General features: G+C 35.7%; 1 protein-coding gene across 3 annotated transcripts in view; it reads right to left on the reverse strand.

Annotated features, from left to right (window-relative positions):
* Positions 1 to 22,061, reverse strand: part of LOC136039214 (CCR4-NOT transcription complex subunit 3-like) — an 89,071-nt gene that overhangs the window by 14,755 nt on the left and 52,255 nt on the right. For all 3 annotated transcript variants that reach the window (XM_065722744.1, XM_065722743.1, XM_065722745.1), the window contains exons 6-7: positions 6,014 to 6,263; positions 3,352 to 3,509 (exon numbers count right to left, since the gene is read on the reverse strand). In XM_065722744.1, coding sequence (XP_065578816.1) covers positions 3,352 to 3,509; positions 6,014 to 6,263 — 408 coding nt within the window. The remainder of the gene's footprint in view (positions 1 to 3,351; positions 3,510 to 6,013; positions 6,264 to 22,061) is intronic.

The following is a 22,061-nucleotide window of genomic DNA, read 5'->3' on the forward strand; positions in this document are numbered from 1 at the left end:
CATGGCTGTATCCAGGAGGGTTGCGGGGTTCGAACTTCCCGCATCCCCATTTTTGTCAAACACGTAAAAATACAACGAAATGCATACAAACAAATTTTGATGCACATTTTGAATATTCTTTACCCCCCCCTCCCGAATAAAATCCTGGATACGCCCTTGATAGTCCAGTATACAAAAAACTAACAACTTGATTATATTTCAAACAATAACGGTAAACCATGGGTGACCTACTTTTTAAGTTTTCACAAAGTTCTAAAACTGCGATTTTTAGATCTGACTATATCTGTTGATTATATAAAATATATTTATTAACTAATATTAAAATCTTGAACAAACGAAATAAGTTTTTTTTTTCAAATGAAAGTTAGGAACGTCATTAAAACTTACACGAAAAAAAATTATTCCGAGTATGAGGGACAAGGTCTTATCCAGGATTTTTGTTTGAAGGGGGGGGGGGGGATAATTCTTTTTTAATTAAAAATAAAAATGTCTTTTTCAAGTGATAAATATTAACTCTGAGATTTGATTCCCCCAAAAAAACATTGTATAGTAAAAAGTGGTACATATGGACCTCTGAGGTATTATTCGCCGAAAGTAACATTGTCTTTTAAATAGCGGCATATATTGACTCCTGAGATTTCATTCCCCAAAATAACGTTGTATATTTAAAAAGTGGTACATATTTAACAACTGATGTATTCCCCCAAAATAACATTGCATATCAAATAGTAGTACATATTGACACCTGAGGTATTTTTCCCCGAAAATAACGTTTTTTTCTATTAAAAAGTGGTAAATATTGACACCTGAGGTTTTATTCCCCGAAAATAACGTTGTAAATTCAACAGTGGTACATATAAACAGCTAAGGATTTAATTCCCAAAAATAACGCTGTATGCTCAATAGTGGCATATATTAACCCCTGAGATTTTAATACTCGAAAATAACGTTGTACATTAAATAGTAGTACTTATTGACACCTGAAGTTTTACTCCCCGACAATAACGTTGTATACTAAACACTTGACGGTCTATCTCCCATTTGAAAAAATAAAAATGTCCTTTTTTAAAGTGATAAATATTAACTCTGATATTTTATTCCCCCCAAAAAAACATTGTATAGTAACTGATGTATTATTCCACCAAAATAACGTTGCATATTAAATAGTAGTACATATTGACACCTGAGTGGTACGTCTATCTCCCAATTGACCAACTGATCTTGGAAAAATATAGCGGGAAACTATTTGGACAAGATTAGAATAAATCCAAAGCGAAAAAAAAACTAATTTAATTAGACTAATTTTATAAAAAAACTAGCTGTTGGGGGACGCTTCGCGCCCCCCGCGCGCGTAAGTCGTTACGCGCCATTGTAGTTGCGTCATTTATATATCCCCCTGTGCCCCCCGGCGTCCCCGTTGTAGTTGTGTCCCTGTGTCCCGGTCGTCATTTATATTTCCTGTGTCCCGGTCGTCATTTGTGTCCCGGTGTCCCAGTTTGTAATTTCTCTTTGAGTGTCCCGGTCGTCATTAATATTCCCTGTGTCGCGGTCTGTAATTTCTCTTCGAACAATCCCTGTATCCCGGTCGTCATTTATATATCCCCCCTGTGCCCCCGGCGTACCCGTTGTAGTTGTGTCCCTGTGTCCCGGTCGTCATTTATATTCCCTGTGTCCCGGTCTGTAATTTCATCAGTTGACAAATATGACGTCAGTCGACAAACAAGTTCATGACGACATACAGCTCAATCCTTATAATGACGTCAGTCGACAAACATGACGTCAGTCGACACACAAACATGACGTCACTCGACAGACAGACAGACAACTTATTTTTATATATATAGACAAAGGAATCTTAAGATCGAATAATAAATTACACCTAGGGAGCGGCCTAAGGCTTTTTGTGTCCTTGATAAGGGGTGAGCGCAGAAAAGTTTTTAATGGGGATACGTATCATATAATATAACACGCTAACCTAAAACATTATCCGTAGGCCGAAATGAAGTAGAAAGGGATTGCCAATATCGAGTTGATTACTTGTTTTTTATGGAAAATCTTTCCAAAAATGAGTCCTTTTAGAACACCTAATTTAACAGTAGAGCCTTCTGTAACACTTTTCGAGAAGCTATAAAAGAAAGGGCTATAAAAGGCACTTTTCTAGGGCTATAAAAAAGAAGGGTTGAGATGGCTAGGACACGTCCTAAGGATAAAGGATGAGATTGCCAAAGATCGTCCTTGTCGGCCAACGATCTAAGGTCAAACGAAAAGTAGGTCAACCTATATGGGGTGTTCGTAGGGATAGATTTAAAGAAAATGGAGCTTCTTGGGATGGTGTAAACAGGGAGACCTTGAGTAGATTGGGATGGGGGAGGGGCGGGCGTAGCTATGCTGGCCACAGACGGCTTGGTGCCGCAGTGACTTTGTTAGTGGTAATTGTAGCTTACTTGATTGTGATGAGTAAAATACTCTTATTCAAGATTGCCTTTATATATTTTATCTACATATCCATTACCTCTATTCTAGGCACGAGTAAAAGTAAAAAAGAAATAGAATGAAGTTGCCAGTCTCAAGTTTCGATTATTTGCTTTTTAAGAAAATCTTTAAAAAAAACACATCTTTTTCTTGGAACGCTACTTAATTGTGAAAAATTAAGTTGGGGAATCAAGTTAAAACTTAGATTACGGTTTAAACCTACATATTCAACAACTTGTTCTACTTAAAGAAATTGCTGTTCGATCTCCCATAATATTTGTTTATTCATTTCATAAGAAATTGCTCTTCAATCTCCAACTGTCTGCAATTATATTTTATTTATTTATTTTATAAGAAATTGCTCTTTTATCTCCAATTATATTTATTTACTTATTTTATAAGAAATTGCTCTTCTATCTCCAATTATATTTATTTATTTACATTATAATAATTTGCTCTTCTATCTCCAATTATATCTATTTTATATGAAATTTATTATTTAGTCTTTTTTTCCTAACATATTAATTGACCTAAATATCGTTGACCATAATTAACCTAAAACTAGAAAAAAAAAAGGAATTTCAATTCAAGTGCTATGAGATGAGAGTACTTCAATGCGATAATTTAAAGCCAGCTTTTAACCGTATAGTGGCACATCGGCACAGGATGGCAGCCCTGTAGTCTGCTTGGTAACACATGATCGAAGGTTCAAAAGCTACTACAGGACCCGGAACTATATGGATATGACGTATTCACGTTATATCCATGACGTCATATCACGTTGTATCGTTCCCAAATATTCAAACAAGAAGAAAACCATTTCTTCAATAAATGTACATGCCGAGCTTATAATCTGGCTCATTTAAGTCGTCAACTTACTCTTTGGGGTGTTTGGGATGATTGAGGCAGATTGCTGGCAACAATGGCAGCGGCTGTTAATCCTGACTGTTGGCTCACAATGCTTGCCATGGTTACTCCTTGACTTTGAGGTACTGGACCGTTCTCTATGTGACCGTTTGCTATACTTCCAAAAAAGCCTGAAAAAAAAAGAGACAATTATCAAATCTATCAATATAATTGGCTGTGTCGGCAATTTTCAGCCAATCACAAGTCATCAGCTTTGAATTGTCCAATATCATACAGCATGCATTTGAAAATATGCCCGTGAGGAGAATTGTAAATATAAGCTGGCAACAGTGACAGAGTAACTGGCTACAGTAACTCTGAAATACGCAGAAGAACAGGACAGCCTCTCATTATTGTTATTCTAAGGAAGAAGAGACATAAGTGGACATATTTAGGGCATGTACTCCGTATGAAAGAAAGCCACCTTCCTCAGTCTATAATTGGAAACCAGACAACAGAAGAAGAAGAAGTCGTCCAAGTAACACCTTGCAGCGTACTTTTGACCGAGATCTGAGGACGACTGAGACGTCAATAATACCTGAATAGGAAGACGTCATCGCTGCAGTACCGCTTCGGGACGTGTGGAGAGGGGGCGAGAATTTACAATTCAAAATTTATAAATAATATTGTTAAGTGCAGATAAAAATGTATAAAAATGATTTTGGGCTGGGCGGTCGAGTTAAAACTTTCTGGAAGCTTGTCTTTTTTTTTTTTGGGGGGGGATGTCAAGAGAGCCAATTATACGTTGTAGGGAAGGGAGCAAATTCTTCTTCCTCTATTTGTTTTATATGCATGTTGTCCCAAAAGTTCTTTGCCTAGTAAAGTCCATAATTATTAAATATATTTTTGTTTACGACTTTTTTGGTTTCAAAAAAGAAATATATAATACAAGGCCAGTCAAGGTGCAACTCTTAAAACAGTTTTATTCCCAACTAAGCAGCTACAAAATAAATGCCTTATCCAGAACCAACCAGTCCGATAAGGAAGCAGTACACTGAAGAAGCTCATTAACATCAAAGCGTCTATCATCAAAGGGTAAATCCAATCTCTGCATAAAAATACATTCAGCAGATAACAGACCTACAGGGCCAATAAATAGCAATATATTCTTGTATATAGAATCAACAAGGCCATTAGACGTATGGTCTCATATTTTGAAGAAACTTGTTGGGTTCCAAATTTGAAGAGTACTTCGTCAATGTCACACCGGAACTTCATATCTGCCAATCAAACGCTTCTCAGATAATTACCTAAAATCATTGGCTTGGTTATGCTAGAACGGATGATTAGCAGAAAAGTTTATGTCCCACCCCACTTCATCTTCCTGATCCTTCCATTCCTTTACTGATTCTCTCTTTGAGAACTGCTTAACAAACAGTTTGTGGCAATTATTCAAAAAAAATATTCAAAATTATTCAAAAAGACCAAGTAAATTAAAAGCATTTAAAAATGAAAATTATGCCAATATTCTCATATAGTTAATAATGACTACAATAGTAAAAGTGTACTACTACCTTATTATATACGGCCATTATTTCACTGACATTATTTTAACAACGTTTTTCTGTTGCAGGTTATCAGTTGCCAGATCAAAAATTAGATGGCAAAATCCTTATATAAAATTTTAGCAAAAAAAAAAATATTAAAAAACACATCAAAATTTGTTTAAATTCATTTTTGTTATGTTTTTACGAATCGGACAAACATTTATTTATTTTTTTTTTTTGGGGGGGGGGGGGGTCATTTAACTGATCATTTTAAACCCAATCACTTTAACCGATTGCAGAGCAAAAGCAAGATTTCACAATAAACGAGAAGCCCCCTTTCCCGCGACTCAGGTCTGAGCAATAATATTTTCGAAAATCCTAGTACTTCATTATTTTTTTTTAACTAAAGTTCTAGTTGAGGGGCTTTTACAATCCTAGAAGTACTTACGTTAGGGGAAAGGAACTCTCAAGAACAGATCTAGGGTTACTAAGGGAAGGTGTTACCAAGGGTTACTCAGGGAAGATGTTACCATACTCAGGGAAGGTTTTACCAAGTTAATACCTCTACCCTTTCCTCATTTTTAGGGCTCAGAAGATTGCATAGACGACAGGTAATATAACTATTTAAATTTTGAAGAAAATGATACAAAAAAAGGTAAAATATTAATTTTCAATCTCTAATTGTTTCCCTAGATTTAAGAAATAAAACAATCATGTAAGGAAAGATTTAAGAGAAATTGGAACTTCTTGGGAGTGTACAAAGAGGGAGGCTTTGAACAGATTGGGAAGGAGTACAAGGCTCAAAATACTTTCCTTGTGCCTCATTTGAGAAGTAGATGCATTTGCAAGATTTCACTTTTATGGTACAAAGATTATAAAAGGTCATCAAAAACCAGAGTCCTTTGGAGGGAATGGGGCGGAGCTAGGTAATTTGCAATTAATACCACGATTTTGGTAAGGTAAAAGGACAGACCTGGCGCATTCAACAGTATAGATATCTTTCCTTTCAGCACAAGTCACAATCGTAAGCTTGTCACAAAATCGTATTTCTCCGAAGAAACACAAACCTTTGCCTTAAGAAAAACCTTTGCCTTAAGAAATTACTTTCTATTAGAAAAGTATCCATTGTCTTGCTACAAATGACCTACCTGAGCTTGGTGAACTGTTATTAGGGGTGGATTGCGATGCTGCGGAGGGCGGGACTTGCGACTTCACGGGCGTCGAAGTCGCTGACTTAGGTAACGGATGTGAAGAGTTAGGCACAGGTGCAGACGACACTGAACTAGTATTAGGCGTCGTCAACCCAAGAGCGGGGCCACTATTGCTTATTGCCATAGAAACTGTTGAGGAGGTACTGCTTGACGTCGGAGGCTTTACTGCAGTGGGCTTCACAGGTAACTAAAACAATTCCATAATTAATTAGGAAAATTAAACATCGGGAAGGTTGAAAAAAAATCAAAATGCTACAGTTCATAGGGTACTTGTATGATAAACACCTTACCTACTGCTCTTCTAATATGTATTAGAAAATAGTGACAGTACTACTGACAGAAGATATTCTGACGCTCAATTCTAATGAAATATACCAAAGCAAAATAAAAATATAATACTTTAAAAACAATTTTGGGCTAATTATTTGCACATTAGGGAGGGTGGGGGTGGGGGGTGCTGGTTTGGCAAAGTATAGGGGGTCTGCATACCTAATCTGTTATGTGTATTTATTCCGCATTTTATGTAGTAAGAATTGTTTTCTAACATCACACTATCCAAATACTTTCCTCCGCCCTCCTATTGAGCAAATATATAGCCCAATTTCCCGTCTATTCTGTCACTTCTCTTTGTCTTGAATCACGCTAAGCTGAAAGAAACTGATGAAAAAAAAGGTTTCTATAGTACGTCAATGAATGAACAACTTGAGAGGTAGGACGTTTATCACACAAGTATCGTTTATAGGAGAGTAGAGAATGATCCACAGGGTCTTCAAGAAAATCAAAAGCAGTTACTATAGCCTGAGGAAAGCATCGAAATTAACTTGAGCGGCAGGGCGTTTATCATACAAGTATCGCTTATAGGAGAGTAGAGAATGATCCACAGGGTCTTCAAGAAAATCAAAAGCAGTTACTATAGCCTGAGGAAAGCATCGAAATTAACTTGAGCGGCAGGGCGTTTATCATACAATTATCGTTTATAGGAGAGTAGAAAATGATCCACAGGGTCTTCAAGAAAATCAAAAGCAGTTACTATATCCTGAGGAAAGCATCAAAATTAACTTGAGCGGCAGGGCGTTTATCATACAAGTATCGTTTATAGGAGAGTAGAGAATGATCCACAGGGTCTTCAAGAAAATCAAAAGCAGTTACTATAGCCTGAGGAAAGCATCAAAATTAACTTGAGCGGCAGGGCGTTTATCATACAAGTATCGTTTATAGGATAGTAGAGAATGATCCACAGGGTCTTCAAGAAAATCAAAAGCAGTTACTATAGCCTGAGGAAAGCATCAAAATTAACTTGAGCGGCAGGGCGTTTATCATACAAGTATCGTTTATAGGAGAGTAGAGAATGATTCACAGGGTCTTCAAGAAAATCAAAAGCAGTTACTATAGCCTGAGGAAAGCATCAAAATTAACTTGAGCGGCAGGGCGTTTATCATACAAGTATCGTTTATAGGAGAGTAGAGAATGACCCAGAGGATCTTCAAGAAAATCAAAAGTAGTTTCTATAGACTAAGGAACGCATCTACCACAATCAAGACACGTCACTTTGTAACCGTTCGACAGTTTCAAAGATTTGAGTGGTTTATTCACCTATGATTGGGCTTATACTTGTTTGACTGATATGGATTTGACTATTCACTTAAGTAACGGAATTCCTATCCAAAACAAGCAAAAAATGCGCTATAAAAATTATACGCACTTAAAACACTATTATCAAGCAAATAAATAATTAAAGTGTAGATATGTAGATGTTGTAAAAATACGAAAACATGTCATCTAAAAAGGTTTTGAAACAAACACTTGTTTCTAAATTGCAGAGAATAAGCATACCAAAAAAAAAACTATAAAAAGGGGTAATATATGCATTCTTGACAAGAAAAAAACAAAAAACATAATATAGTGTGGTAACGAGGAGCTTATTTTGATACACTTTGCGTTGGTATAATAATTTTTTCATAATATTTCAAATATTATGGTATAATCAAAAACTAATGAAATTAAGATAATTTTAAAATAATTAAATTCGAAATTAACTGAATTCTATCAAAGTTAAAATATTTTTAATATCGAAAACTAATTTTTCCCAGGTGCGTTATATCTTCTCTTCTCCCTCTTTTGGGAGAGAAATGGAATTTCTGATAACAAAATTACTTTGCTGTAACGTGGATTCTTAGCAGAGCACTCTTTTCACAAACAACTAGTTTATAAAAGAGACTGAAAACTCTTTTGAAACAGAGAGGCTGAATACATATTTTGAGCAAATGCAGACATTTTGTTCTACCAACCGGAGCATACGCAACAATGAGCGCGCTCGGTTTCATGCTCCCCCTTCTTAGATCCTGAATGTTCCCAGGTTTCTAGGCGGTTCTCATTCAAAAAATCAAATAATATTGATCTTTCAACGGAAGCTCCCCATTTTCATTATAGGCTCCCATTTTCATTGTAGACCCCTGCTTTCATTGCAGTCTTCCATTTTCATTGTAGCAGCCCCCCTCCCCCATTTATTACTGTAGGCTCCCCATTTTCATTGTACCCTCCTATTGTCATTGTAGGCTACTATTTTCATTGTAGGCTCCCATTTTCACTGCACTAGACCCCCTATTTATTATTGTAGGATCCCCATTTTCATTGTGCACTCCTATTTTCTTTGTAGGCTACCGTTTTCATTAAAAGCCCTCTATTTTCTTTGTAGTCTTCCATTTCATTGTAGTAGCCCCCTCCCCCGGTTATTGTTGTAGGCTCCTCATTTTCATTGTACACTTCTATTGTCATTGGCTACCATTTTCAATGTGGGGTCCCATTTGCATTGTAGTGGATTCAATATTTATTATTGTGAGCTCTCAATTTATTATTGTAGGCCCCCCATTTTATGATACAGCGAGTTACAGATATTTCATTTACTATACAAAAAATTATGAAAATCACTTATATGATCAAAATATTGAGCTCAAATAGATAATTCAAGGACAATTTCACCATAAATCAACTACCAGTTGTTGAACACGAAATATGAAGATGCCCTAGGAAGCAGTACCAGGGACAGGGGGGCGACAATTTTTTTTAGTATATCTTCTCTAGGGTAAAAGATAGAGTCTTCTTCTTTTTGAAGTCCAGCTATGAACATAACATTTGCTTTGATACATTCTTTGGTTTATCTACAATACAACCAGGGTAAAATTCTCCCTCCTATACTATCTTTACAAAGTCACCAATTTTGATATGACTAAAGACTTCTTCATTCACACCCTCTTCATCAGGAGAACCAGCTTTCAAAGAATCGTCACTTTCATCATCCAGGCCATTTCGTCTTCACTAACTAGCTCTATGCAGAGTTTCGTCTTTGTGTCGGTGTTTTTCTTTTCAGCAGCTATCTGTTCGACTACTTTGCTGACCTTTACTTTCTTTTTTTTTTGTTGTTTTTTTTTTGTTTTTTTTTTTTCAAGCTGAAGTTTGACAGGGGTAACAGTCAGAACTTTTAAAGCTCCTTTCTTACGTCCTCGACTAAGTTAGGTAGCAAAAGGCTTTGGTTTGGGGAATGGTAGTCCTTGTTCAGGCATAACTCGTTCTTGATTTCAAAGGGGAGTGGGTGCTCTCCGAGCTTTTTCATTGTTCACCTCAACCTCAGGGTCTTAAGGATGACATAGGATGTAATTTGCAGGATTAATTGGTGCAGGCCCACGAAGATTAGAGGGAGCAGACCTGTCAGTGACAAAAAGGGTAAGAAAACCTTCTTCAGTGAAGATTTCGAGATTGTCGGGCCATATTCAAGTTTTCGCAAAGCCCTCATAGTATTATTTTGAGTGAACGATAGAGGAAGACTTCCTCCAAGAAGAAAAGCAATGTCATATATTGTCAAGGACTTCCCAGGATTAGAGAACGTTCAGTTATCTGCAGCTACTGTTGAATGGAACTTGAATGGAAAGAACACAATAACATCTAGCAGCTAGATCTTGTGGCTGCACTGAGGGGGAAAAGTAAGTAATGTAATGCCTGAATCTTTTTTCAAACTGCACAACTTTTAAGGAGACGCGAGACTAGACGTTATCTAAGATTAAAAGCTTGGGACTTTCTTGATATACATAGGAATATACCGTTGAAGTGATGAATATATTTCAAAATTAGACCTTGGTTGATCCAACCTGATTGCGAGGCTCCAGCTGCTGAGTTAGCTGGAGCACTAGTTAGCATAAGGCTGAAAATTTTTACTTGGAAATATAAAGTAAGGTTGTACCTACTGACCGATTGCAGAAACAGTCCCGGCCATGGTCATAAGGACACCTGTCTCTGAGGATGTCATCTTTCCCACTATTTTACTCCCAAAGACCTTAGGAGGAACGTGAACTATGCTAATGGAAGTTCACTCCTATATATCTCACTTGCAGTCAAAGGAAGCTTTTCTAGAACTAATTTCAGGTTTGAGAAGAAACGTCCATTGTTGACCCTATTAAAGCTCGTTGCTTGACTCAACCTTGCGGTTTCAGGCTTGCGCAGAGACTGTTGTGTATTTTGACCTCAAAAGCAGGCCAGTCAGTCTACCTCTGCTTCTTTAGCGTTGCTCCAATTCTGAGGGATCGTCTTGTTGTTTGCTATAGCAAAGTGGTTGATGCAGTCAAAGACGCATGCACTGGCAATTGCAATTACATGTGGTTGGGGTTGCAGTTGCAAGTGGTTGAAGTCACAGTCAAAATTGTTTCAGTTGCAAGCAGTCACATATGTAAAAAGTTAAAAGCAGTAACAGTCCGAAAAATCCATAATAGCAGTGGTACTAATTACACAAGTTGTAGCTGTGGTAGCCCTCAAAGGTTCAATTTATTGCTTTCAGCTATTACTTAGATTTTGTTTATATGCCCTTTTGACAACCTACATACTGAGTGCATCTTCATTTTGATACACTGCAATTTCTCTGATAGTTTCACCTCGATGCACTTACCCATACCAGATATATTGCAAACAGGCCATTTTAACATCCATATTTAGTTATGAATCCCCTCAAAATATCCTGGAATTCCAACTGAAAAACTTTTTCTGTTCCTGCGATGTCGTAATACACCTTTATGTCAAACTTTAATGGAAATAGTATCTTTTGTTTTAGTTCAACATCCCCAATAACTTGCTTTGAAATTTCCAACATACCCCCATCCCTTTTCCCGGGAAATTGCATATACACCATTTTGACAGTCTGGATATATATTGTATCTTTTGCTTTAGTTTTACTCCCCCTGTAATTTCCCTGAAATTTGAAACTTAAAACTTTATCCTATTCCTGAGACATCGCATCTATGCTGCTTCGACAACGTGGATGTACTTGAAATCTTATTGAAGAAAATTAACTTAGAAAAAAAAAAAAAAAAAAAAAAAAAAAAAAAAAAAAAGTCGATTTTGTAGACGGATGTCATCTGGTACATACTAGGACATGCCACAATGTGTACAGTTTTTCCTATCCCACCAAATATCAGATGACTAATAATCGAGCGTTTTTTTCTGAATATTTTAGCCACAAGATGGCCACATAAAATGACAAGATAATTTGGCTTTCGTTGGGTACTAGAAGCACTAAATGTTACTGAACTAAAAAAGAATAAACAAAGAAAATCTAAAGGCAAAATAATTTTTGGGGGTAGTTCCCAAACTTTTATGTACGTTTACTCAAAAACAAATATTGTAACATACCAAAATAATTGGTCTAGATGGTTGAACAAGCTAACTATGCTATATGGCGTTTACGGATTTTTTTTTAGAGAATGCTAGATGGCAAAAACGTGGCATGATCGATTATGCACCAGGCCCCACTATACACCACTCTCCCTTCTTATCATTAAGCATTAAATTCTCGTTTATTTTGTAAATTATAGTTCTAATACAAAGGAGAGAGAGTTTTTAAGTATGGGAATATCTGAAATTGCTAGAACACATCTTGAGATTACTTGAAATCATTTTTACAACTGCTGGATCTCCACCCCTTTTTTCTTTTGCAAAACTAAATTCCGATACACAGAGGAGAGAGCAGAGGCGGATCCAGGATTTTCTTTAGGGGGGGGGGGGTGCATAATAGGTTGCTTCGACAAACTTGCGAACAAAGAAATACCCGCAATTTAAAGGGAACCTTGACAATTATTTATCGTAGGTAGAAACCTACGATATGGAAGATATCCATATCGCATGGAAAGATAGAAGGAAAAGAAACCGCTCAAATATTTTTTTTCTAATTTTCAAAATTTCCAGAAATTGCTGGAGAATTCATTTTTCCATTTTCGAAAAGTAATGAAATTTTAATGATAATATTGAGAGAAAAAAGCGAATGTTTCAGAATTTCAGTAGTGCTAACAAAGGCAAAACTCAACTTTTAATAAAGGAAACAGCATAATCCATCAAATTTGTCACTACGTGATACGCAAACCAGACACGTGAATTATACTTGACGTCTTTTAAATTCTGTTATCACATATTTAAAGAGAATGTAGTATTGTTTATCTAAATACAGTTGGCCACAAAAGGAAAAACTAAAGGTCAGTTAAAAATTGACGAGCCACCAAAAAGAAGATCGTTAGAAGGTCCGTCTATTCAATTCTGCTATACGGAGCTGAAACATGGCCTGCAACTGCAGCTGTCCAGCACCGTCTCAACACTTTTCAATCTAAGTGGTTTCAGACAATCGAGGGAATCTAATGGAAAGACTATCAGCAACGACCGCCTACGAAGTATGACTTCCCAGACACCTTTGTCACACCTGGTTGTCGAGTGGCCACTTCATTGGTTTGGAAATCTTTTCCGAGTGCCTGCCGACACCCCGGCTCGGATTCTTTACGACTCTGAACCAACCAGTAGTGGCTGGAGGCGTCCAAGAGGAAGACTCCAGTTCCCATGGAGTGATCAAGGTTCAAGGTTCTTTTAATATAACCAATATATACAAAATATTAGGTAACTCAAGGCAGAGTATAACTCGAATGCAATTGAGCTACCTTTAAGCAACACTAAATCTGCACAAAAATTAAAAATAAATAGTTCTCTAACCAATCTTGGCAGAAATAAATAAAAAACAAAAAAACAAACAACAAAAAACAAATCCCGTGCCGTACGATACCATTTCCATCCTCCACACACCATTTTGAGACACAATTAAATTTACAACTTAAAACCAAGTGAGTCATAAGACATCTGGAGGCCTCATGGGCGAACTCCAGAGACCAACCCATTAACTTAAAAAAATAATAAACATAACTTCAAAAAAAAAAAATTCATATTATTTAGATTTATAAATTTCAATCAGCACTCTTTTCAGCTTCCGTCTTATAGCATCTATGCTTACATTAAAATCAATCTCATTTTTCAATCTTTCCCAATGTAGAGGAATCAAATACCTCAGGCAAAAACGCGACCTCTCTGTAACTACCTTAGGAGTCCGCAGATTATATTTACCACGGGTTTCAACTTGTGAAGATGAAGGAGAAGAAATAAGACCCATCGATGCAAAATATCTGGGGAGCTTTTCTCGTTCAAGCTTAATCTTAAACATAACACTTAAAAATTGGATACTTTGCCGAACAGGAAGAATATTATGAAGTGAAAAAAGGGTCTCTGTTGTGGATTTTAAGTGGAAATTTGATGGCGATGGCAGAAAAGGTTTAAGGATACGAACTGCTTTATTTTGGATAATCTGTAAAGGGGTAACATTACTTTTAAAAGTATTCAAAAAAATAATAGATGCATAATCAAAATGGGATTGCACAAGGGAAAAGTAAAGGGATTTAAGAGCGCAATATGGAAGAAGGTTTTTCAGTCTGCACATTATACCAACTCCACGGGCAGACTTTGCTCTAACCTGATTAATTTGCTCTTTCCATGACAAATTCTCATCAAACACAACTCCCAAATATCTTATTGATACAACCCTTTCAATAACAGATTCAGGTTCATTCGCAGAAAGGGAAACTGATTCTATATCTGGAAACTTGTGACCCGTTCTGCTGTAAATAATAAACTTCGTCTTCTTTCTGTTCAGAAGTAGTCTATTATCAGAGAGCCAAGTAGACAATCTATTATATGTGGATGTTAAATTGACCACTAGCTCTTCACGAGATTTAACAAAAACGGTTGCTGCAGTGTCGTCAGCAAACTGAGTGTCTATAGAAGAAACTCCAGTAGCTGAGCACAAATCATTAATGTAAACTAGGAAAAGCAGAGGTCCTAATACGGATCCCTGGGGAACACCAACCTTATCTGACTGCTGTAAAGAATCAGATGTAATATCATCATATATAAGTATCTGCTGCCTCCCATGAAGATACGATTCAAGTAACCTAAGGCAATTACCACGAATACCAGCATTCGAAAGCTTATACAAAATTTTTTGATGAGAAATGGAATCAATAGCTTTCTGTATGTCTAAAAATATAGTTGCAGGCGTTTCGTCACGGTCAAGACAATCACTATTATCTTGGACAATAATAGCCATATGATGATCAGTGCAGTGCTCTTTTCTAAATCCAAACTGAAGTTTTGAAATGTAATCAAATTCCTCAAAAAAAAAAAAATTCTGTTATATAGTGCTCGCTCTACAACCTTCGAAAAAGCAGAGAGTATCGATATAGGACGATAATTAGCAGGAAGCCTCGGGTCATCACCTTATGTAGGGCCACAATTCTTGCTGATTTAAATGTTGAAGGATAGACACCAGTTACAAATATAAGATTAATAATGTGGCATAACACCGGTGATATAACTGGGAATATTTCTTTGACCAAATTAGTTGAAGATCCATCAAGGGGTTCAGATGAACCGTTCTTCATTTTAGATATGATTTGTTTTAGTTCAATTTCAGTGACCAGGGAAAGGAACATGCTTTTTTCAGAGGGAGGGGGCATGTGATCTTTAAATAAATCATTATTATTATTATTTGGAGAAACATGAGATGCATTAGCTGTTTTTTCACCGATGCTTACAAAATGAACATTGAGCAAGTTCACTATTTCCTGCTCATCGGAAGAAAAAGTACCATCACCACGTAACAGTTCATTCGGAAATGAAGATTTCTGAGACCTTCCCAACAGAGAGTTAATAAGTCTCCAAGTGTGTTTTTGATCCCCACGAGCTTCTACAAAAGATTTTTCAAAATATCTAGCTTTTGCTTTTCGAATTAACTGTGTCAGGACATTTTTATACTTTTTAAACTCTTCTTTATTTTTAGTAGATGGGAATGACATAGATATTTTAAATAGCTTATTTTTTATTGAAATAGAGTGTAGAAGCCCGCGTGAGATCCATGATTTTTTAGGGAGTGTGTATTTTTTTATTTTAATGCGCCTCAATGGACATGCTTTATCCAAGCACTCACGGAAATATTTTAAAAACAGAGCCGTAGAAATCTCAGGGCATTCACATTCTAGAATTGCAGTCCATTCATTTAAATACAAAAGGTTCCTCAACTTATCCATTCCTTCTTTATCAATTTTTCGAGTTGGTTTAAATTCCGAAAATTTTGGTCTGTGATTAATTCCAACATCGGCAACTACAACACAATGGTCAGAAACATCTGTAAATATAATATGCGAAAGAGTAGCGGGGATAGTAGAAAAAATATTATCAATGAGAGTAGCCGTATCTTCCGTAACCCGGGTCGCAGACCTGCATAATGGTAAAAGTGATTTTGATAGGTTCATGCATAGAAACTCAAGCGATTTTTCATGCAAATGATTATAAATTCCCGGTCTATTTGTCTGAGCTAACAATAAATTAATATTAAAATCACCCATTACCAGAACTTGCTCAGAATTCAAATTAGTCACATCTTCAATGAAGCATTCATAAATTCGCAAAAAATCTTGTAACGAAGCCGATGGTGATCGATAAACAACACAGACAAGAACTTTTCTATTATCAATCACACACCCAATGCAAAGGCTCTCAAAAGTCATCTCTTGGTCATGCTTAGATAGTTGCTTCTTCACAACAAATGGAATATCATCCCGAAGAAAAAGTCCAACCCCGCCACCCTGTCTATTTTCGCTATTATTAGATATAAATTTAAATCCATCACAATTCTGAATTCTGCATTTTCATTACTTAAGAACGCTTCACATAGGCCTAAGATACTTACCCTGTGGTTACAAAGTAACTGCGAAATAAACTCGTGGCTACTAGCCAAACCTCTGCAGTTAAAAAGTGCTGATCTTATATTCCCATCAATTACAGGTGTTCCTAAATCCCCTTCAAATAAAAAATCAGTAGCAGGAAGGCTAGCTAAATGATCATCATAAACACCTTTAGCAAAAGCGGAAAAATCATAATAAATATTTTTTAGATCAAGCTGATCACCGAGGCGGCTCCCCAATCTTCCCCCAGACTCCCCACTACTCACGTGTTATATATAAATTTCATCTTTACCTTATGTCCCAGGCAGGGACGACGGAAAAATGGAAATGGCATCGCACCACTAATCAGGCAAATCGGGTAAAAAAGTGGCAGAGAACAAACAAGACCTCGAAACCTGATTTTTTTTTTTCACTAGACCTACTAACACTAGACAAAGAAAGAGAAGACAACAAAAGACAAAAAAAGGGACCATGATTATTACGGCTAGATCGTATTTAAATTTTAAACAAACTATGATGACGACCAGAAAAAAAAGAAACAAATATATATATATATATATATATATATATATATACATACACATATATATATACCTATATATACACATACATATTTCCCTACAAATTAAAATATAACCCATACTAACAGCAAAAATTATCGCTAATCTCGACAAAACCCCATCAAAAAAAAGAAAAGAAAAAAGAAGAACTTTCAACTGTTGTCACTTAAAATGAATAATAGACATTTTAAATAATCATTATAATCTTCACTGGAGTTCAATAATAACTATTAAGCTTCATGATGGTCATCGTATTTTATCCACTTATCAGAGTTCAGGTGACATACTTCTAATCATAGATCTGCTCCCTTTTGTTTGATCCTGGAGGACTCACATTTTCCAGCTTCGCGCAGACCTTTAGCCTTAGCAAGGAGGCTGTTCCTGATATCGTTAAGTTTGGGAGGAAGATCAGACACAACACGAGCTCAAAACCCTTTAAGCTTCCCCACATTACGCATAATTAATTGCACATCTTTGTCTTTGCTAAGGGAAAGAAAAACTGGTTTTAACGTTTCAGTTTTCGATGAGCCTCGCCTAGTGGTAATGTCATTGCTTGTTTTAGACCCCAGTCTATACAAATTGTCAATTGTAATAGGGCTAAAAATTCCCAAAGTATCACTGATCCATGATTTCACGTTAGATTCCAGGGTTTGGTTACCCTTTTCGTTTCGTAGACCATGAATGATGAGGTTTTTTTTCTGCTTTTTAAGTCAATTAGCAATAGTTCTTTCGACAGTAATTCGCAGGAAGCTTTATGAGCATTCAGTTGACTTTCGAGTTCACGAATCCTATTGCCACTTTCTATTCCATCCGATTTTATGACTTCAATATCAGCTTTCAAACTCACAAACTTTAGTGACAATTCGTTTTGGTTTGCCAAAATTATATCAAGTTTCATCAGCTTGGCATTAATGCTAACTTTAAAGTCCTCAAAATCCTTTTTGCTGACGCTCGCCATCATTAAATAAATCAATAATTACGATCTAGTTAAAATCACCTTAGATCATTGCTTGCTATCAACAATAATCTTATGCAAAAAACAGGTTTTGCACGGTTGACTTTAGCGAGATGCTAACACCTTGAATGACCAGTCAGAGAATAACAATTGTCTTACTGTATTGATGTTTATATCCAAAAAAGGTGTTTGCAGTATGAACTCTCAAACAAGACTGATAGTCTTGGGAATTTCCTGGAACAAACCGGAATTTTGCTGTCTGATATAGAGGCCCTTGCTGCAGACCGCCCCACATGGAGAAGGCTGACGACGCTCTCAACGCCATCCCGGCATGAGGATTAATCAAGTTAATAAGTAAGTAATTAACAATTCACACTGGGTATTGTAGCAGAAATTTTAGTGGATGAAGAACTCACAAACCAATAATCGCCGAGTAAATGAAAGCACAAAGATAACTCCCCTCCAGCCAGATACAGTACAATATTAAAGTGAACAGTTTTTTTTTTTCATTTTTGATTTGGCTGGAAATCGCTGTTACAACTACTAGATTTTTTCTTCATTATAGTTTTGATATAAGTAGAGAAAAAGTGTTCAAGCATGGAAAGATATATTCATTCTGAAATTGCTCAAAATATTTCCTAATTTAAGAAATTTCAGTACATTACTGTAAATTTTTTTATTCTATTTTTGAAATGAGATGACATTTTGGTTATAATATTAAAAAATGAAATAAAAATGTAACAAAGAATAAGAGGATAATAAGAAAAAAAGAAATATAATATACAAAGGAACAAATAAAAAGAGTAGCAGAATAAGAAATAAAAGTACATAAACTAATCTATAAAAAGAAAGAAAAACCTATAAAAAGAAAAAAGGTAAAAAACAGAATATTTAAGAATTCCGACTATGTTGACAAAGCTGAAACTAAATTTACTGACAAAGGATAAGTCAGATATGTGAATATGGCCAAGAACAAAAATTTAAAAAAGAATAAGAGGATAAGAAAAAAAGAAATATAATATGCAAAAGAAAAAAAACAAATAAAAGACACTTGATATTATTTAAATTACTGTAATCATGTATTTAATAGAATCAGAGTATTGTTTATCTAAATACGTTTGGCCTCTTCTCTTGGCAATACAAATAACCATAGAACAATATTAAAGGTCAATTAAAAATACAAACTGACTTTTGTAATCAAGAAATATCATGGATAGGTTCACCAACTCCAAGGATTGCTAAATGCATCAAAAAAGAAAAGTGTCCCCTCCACCCAGATATACTGCAATATTCTAAAATATTATTGACTAACGAAATTAATAGATTTTTAACTAAAAAATAATGAAATTAAAATAACGTTAAAATAATTTAATTCTATCGAAGTTCAAATATTCTTCAATACCGATAATTATGCTAGTGGCCAAACCAAATAAACATTCCATGTTACTTTCACATAACAGATTTTAACCCTTATGCTTTTAATCCTTCTTAAACCTTCTAGATTTTAAGGTCGTGATTGAGTGAACTGATGGAACTCGAAAATCCCATGTTAAAATTGAAAATTTATATTCAAAAAATACTCAAGTATTCATTGGCGGAAGATACTTCTTTTAATATCAGGCCGTAGCTTCTTGAAGATGCTACAAAATGTTTGATAGGATTTTGCTCTATTTCCTCTAATTGCTTATAAATCTTAGAAAATGTCTTGATCTTTTTCACAAGTGTACTCTAGGAAGGATATTGCTTTTAGAACAAAATCGGTACTATCACGAGCAAAAGACAATAACCTGTAAGATGATTGCAACCATTTTTCGATGTATTTTCCTGTTTTCGAACAGTCCCATAGAATATTTTCAGCTACCTGAAATTATTACAAGTTTTTTGCCAGAAAGAATCGTTTCAGATCGCACTGGTGACCGAATTTACAAGCTGGTATATTTAACCTGCTATTTCTGCCAATACACAAGTGCCATTTGAAGGGTTTTTGACAATTGACGGTCTCTAGAGAATTGAGAGACAGAAGGCTACCCTAACTTCAATTTTAAACCTCAATGCTTTCAAGTTCACTTAATCACGGCCTTAACCATTTCTAAGACTTTATTTTTTGGCATTTTGTCAATGGGGTAATTAGTCATTATTTTCAAAGTTATAGAAGCATATTAATTCTTCTCTTCTTTAATTAAAAAGAATTTTCTTTTCTTTTTTTATTTCTGTTATTTTCTTTATTTTTCGTTTAATTTAATTTCGTGAATTTCTATTTTTTTTAATCTAATTTTCTTGCAAATCTCTTCATTTCGTTTTGTCCATCATCAACTTTTCACTCGGTAAAATAATAGATTAAGATCCCTAAAGGGACTCCTAGAGCGTAAACCTCAAGGAAAAAAATAGTCCTGGGCTTGGGTTTCCCTTGCTCATGGATTAAATCCATTTTAAAATTTAAGGAAGCCCAACCATTAGCAAATTGTGTTGGTTTTGTCCCGTTTTTTTTTTTTTTTTTTTTTTCGCCAATCTCAGCTTATTCCTGGAAACTGGTAAGAGTCTAACCTGTGCGGTTTTTACGGAAAGTGTGGACCTCAGGCCGGATTGATTAATATGACATTACATTTTGGAAAGCTCCGCAGAACTCTTGCCTGGGGTCAAAAAGGATGGTTTTTGCTTGTCCACGAGCCAGAGCCTATGGTGTGCGAAGTGAAGTGGAGTTATACAGCCTATGTCAGAGAGGAGTATCTGAAGTTGTGCAGCCAAGCTTTCGTTTCATCAAACCATGTTTCTGCTTTCGAGTGGAAAGCTCCGTTCTAGCAGGCAAGCAGGAAGGCAACACTTTCAAATTGAAGATGGACCAAAATCTATAAGCGATAAATATATGCGGCAGTAACCCGGCCCCACAGCCAATATATCTTCTTTGAGTTATAAATAGAAAAATTTACAGAAGCAAAAATGTGGCATTTTCCCATGGGTCCGAAAGTGCTGCCATCTATTGTTTCTACCCATTTCTGTACGTGATTTCAGCTGAGTTTATCATTCGGTTTTTCGGACTTGGGATTGCAGTAGAGAAATGGTTTCAGATGTGCCTAATAAACTTTAAAAAAATCTCTCATTGCTAAAGAAATTGGAGCTTATCCTTTGCTCCTTTTTAAGTGGTGACATTAGAAAGTTGGCCTACGGCAAAAAGATCAACTTTTGAACTAAGATAGATTTTTTTTTCGACGGTAATCGATAGCTCTTGATGAGCTGATCAAAGTGTATGACATCCATTTTTTTATACAAAAAATCCTTCATGAGGTATACCAAATTGAAAGTTTCAAGGGGTTGACAACTTCCGTAGTAAGGTACACACTGAAACGAAATCAGGACTTGTAAGGAACAGTCGGCTGTTAGGGAAGAATAACCTTCGGCAATGAGGGGTTAGCAACTTTTGCTAGTTGGTGTATCTATTATTTGTTTTCAGTGTATTTGATGGCAAAACCAACGTGGTTCCAGTGGTAAGGCATGTAGGAGACTTGTCAGTAATAATCTGCTGTTAGGCTACAGTCAACTTCAGCGATGAGGGGTTTGCAACTATGCTAGTTGGTGTACCCATTTATTTGTTTCCAGTGAACTTGATGTCTATCACGGGAAAGGGACTTGTAAGTAAGAATCTGTTCACTTTGGGCTAGAAATTTGTGCAAATTGGTGCACATTGTATTCGATCTCTTTAAATCTGACAGAATTAAGTGTTTACACAGCGGGTACAAACGATAACGTAAGACAATAAGGTAGTTTCGCAATAATTAGTGTCACCTATGGTATTTTAATCCTGAAAAATTATGGATAGCTTTATAATACCAACTAGATTATATAAGATATTGTTCCAAGCTTTCATTTGTCACGATGTCTACGATTGAAAAGGATTAAGTTCAACTGGCTGCAAAGTCAATTTAGTCCCTTCTTTCAATATTATTTTGTAGTTGTTGTTTTTTCAACGCTGAGGAATAGCCTTTGGTCATGTGATAACTGATTGCGTTCTTGTTTGAACATACCGTTTTAAAAACTTCGATAGGTTGACAACTTCATTATTTAACCGATAGTGAAGAAACAAGCACAAACGAGAATGTAAAACAATGATATAGTTTCGTAATAATTAATAGAATGTCATCTATGGTATTTTGATCCTGAAAAGTTAGAGATAGCTTTCTATTACCAACTAGATTATATAAGATATTGTTCCGAGTTTTCATCCATCATGATGTCTACGATTGAAAATTATAAAGTTCAACTGGCTGCAAAGTCAATTTAGTCCCTCCTTTCGATACTATTTTGTTGTTATTTTTTCAAAGCTGAGGAATAGCCTTTGATCATGTGATTAATGATCGATAGCGAAGAAACAAAACCAAAGTGTT

Source organism: Artemia franciscana, chromosome 19 (genome assembly GCF_032884065.1).
Source record: "Artemia franciscana chromosome 19, ASM3288406v1, whole genome shotgun sequence".
NCBI classification, from domain to species: domain Eukaryota; kingdom Metazoa; phylum Arthropoda; class Branchiopoda; order Anostraca; family Artemiidae; genus Artemia; species Artemia franciscana.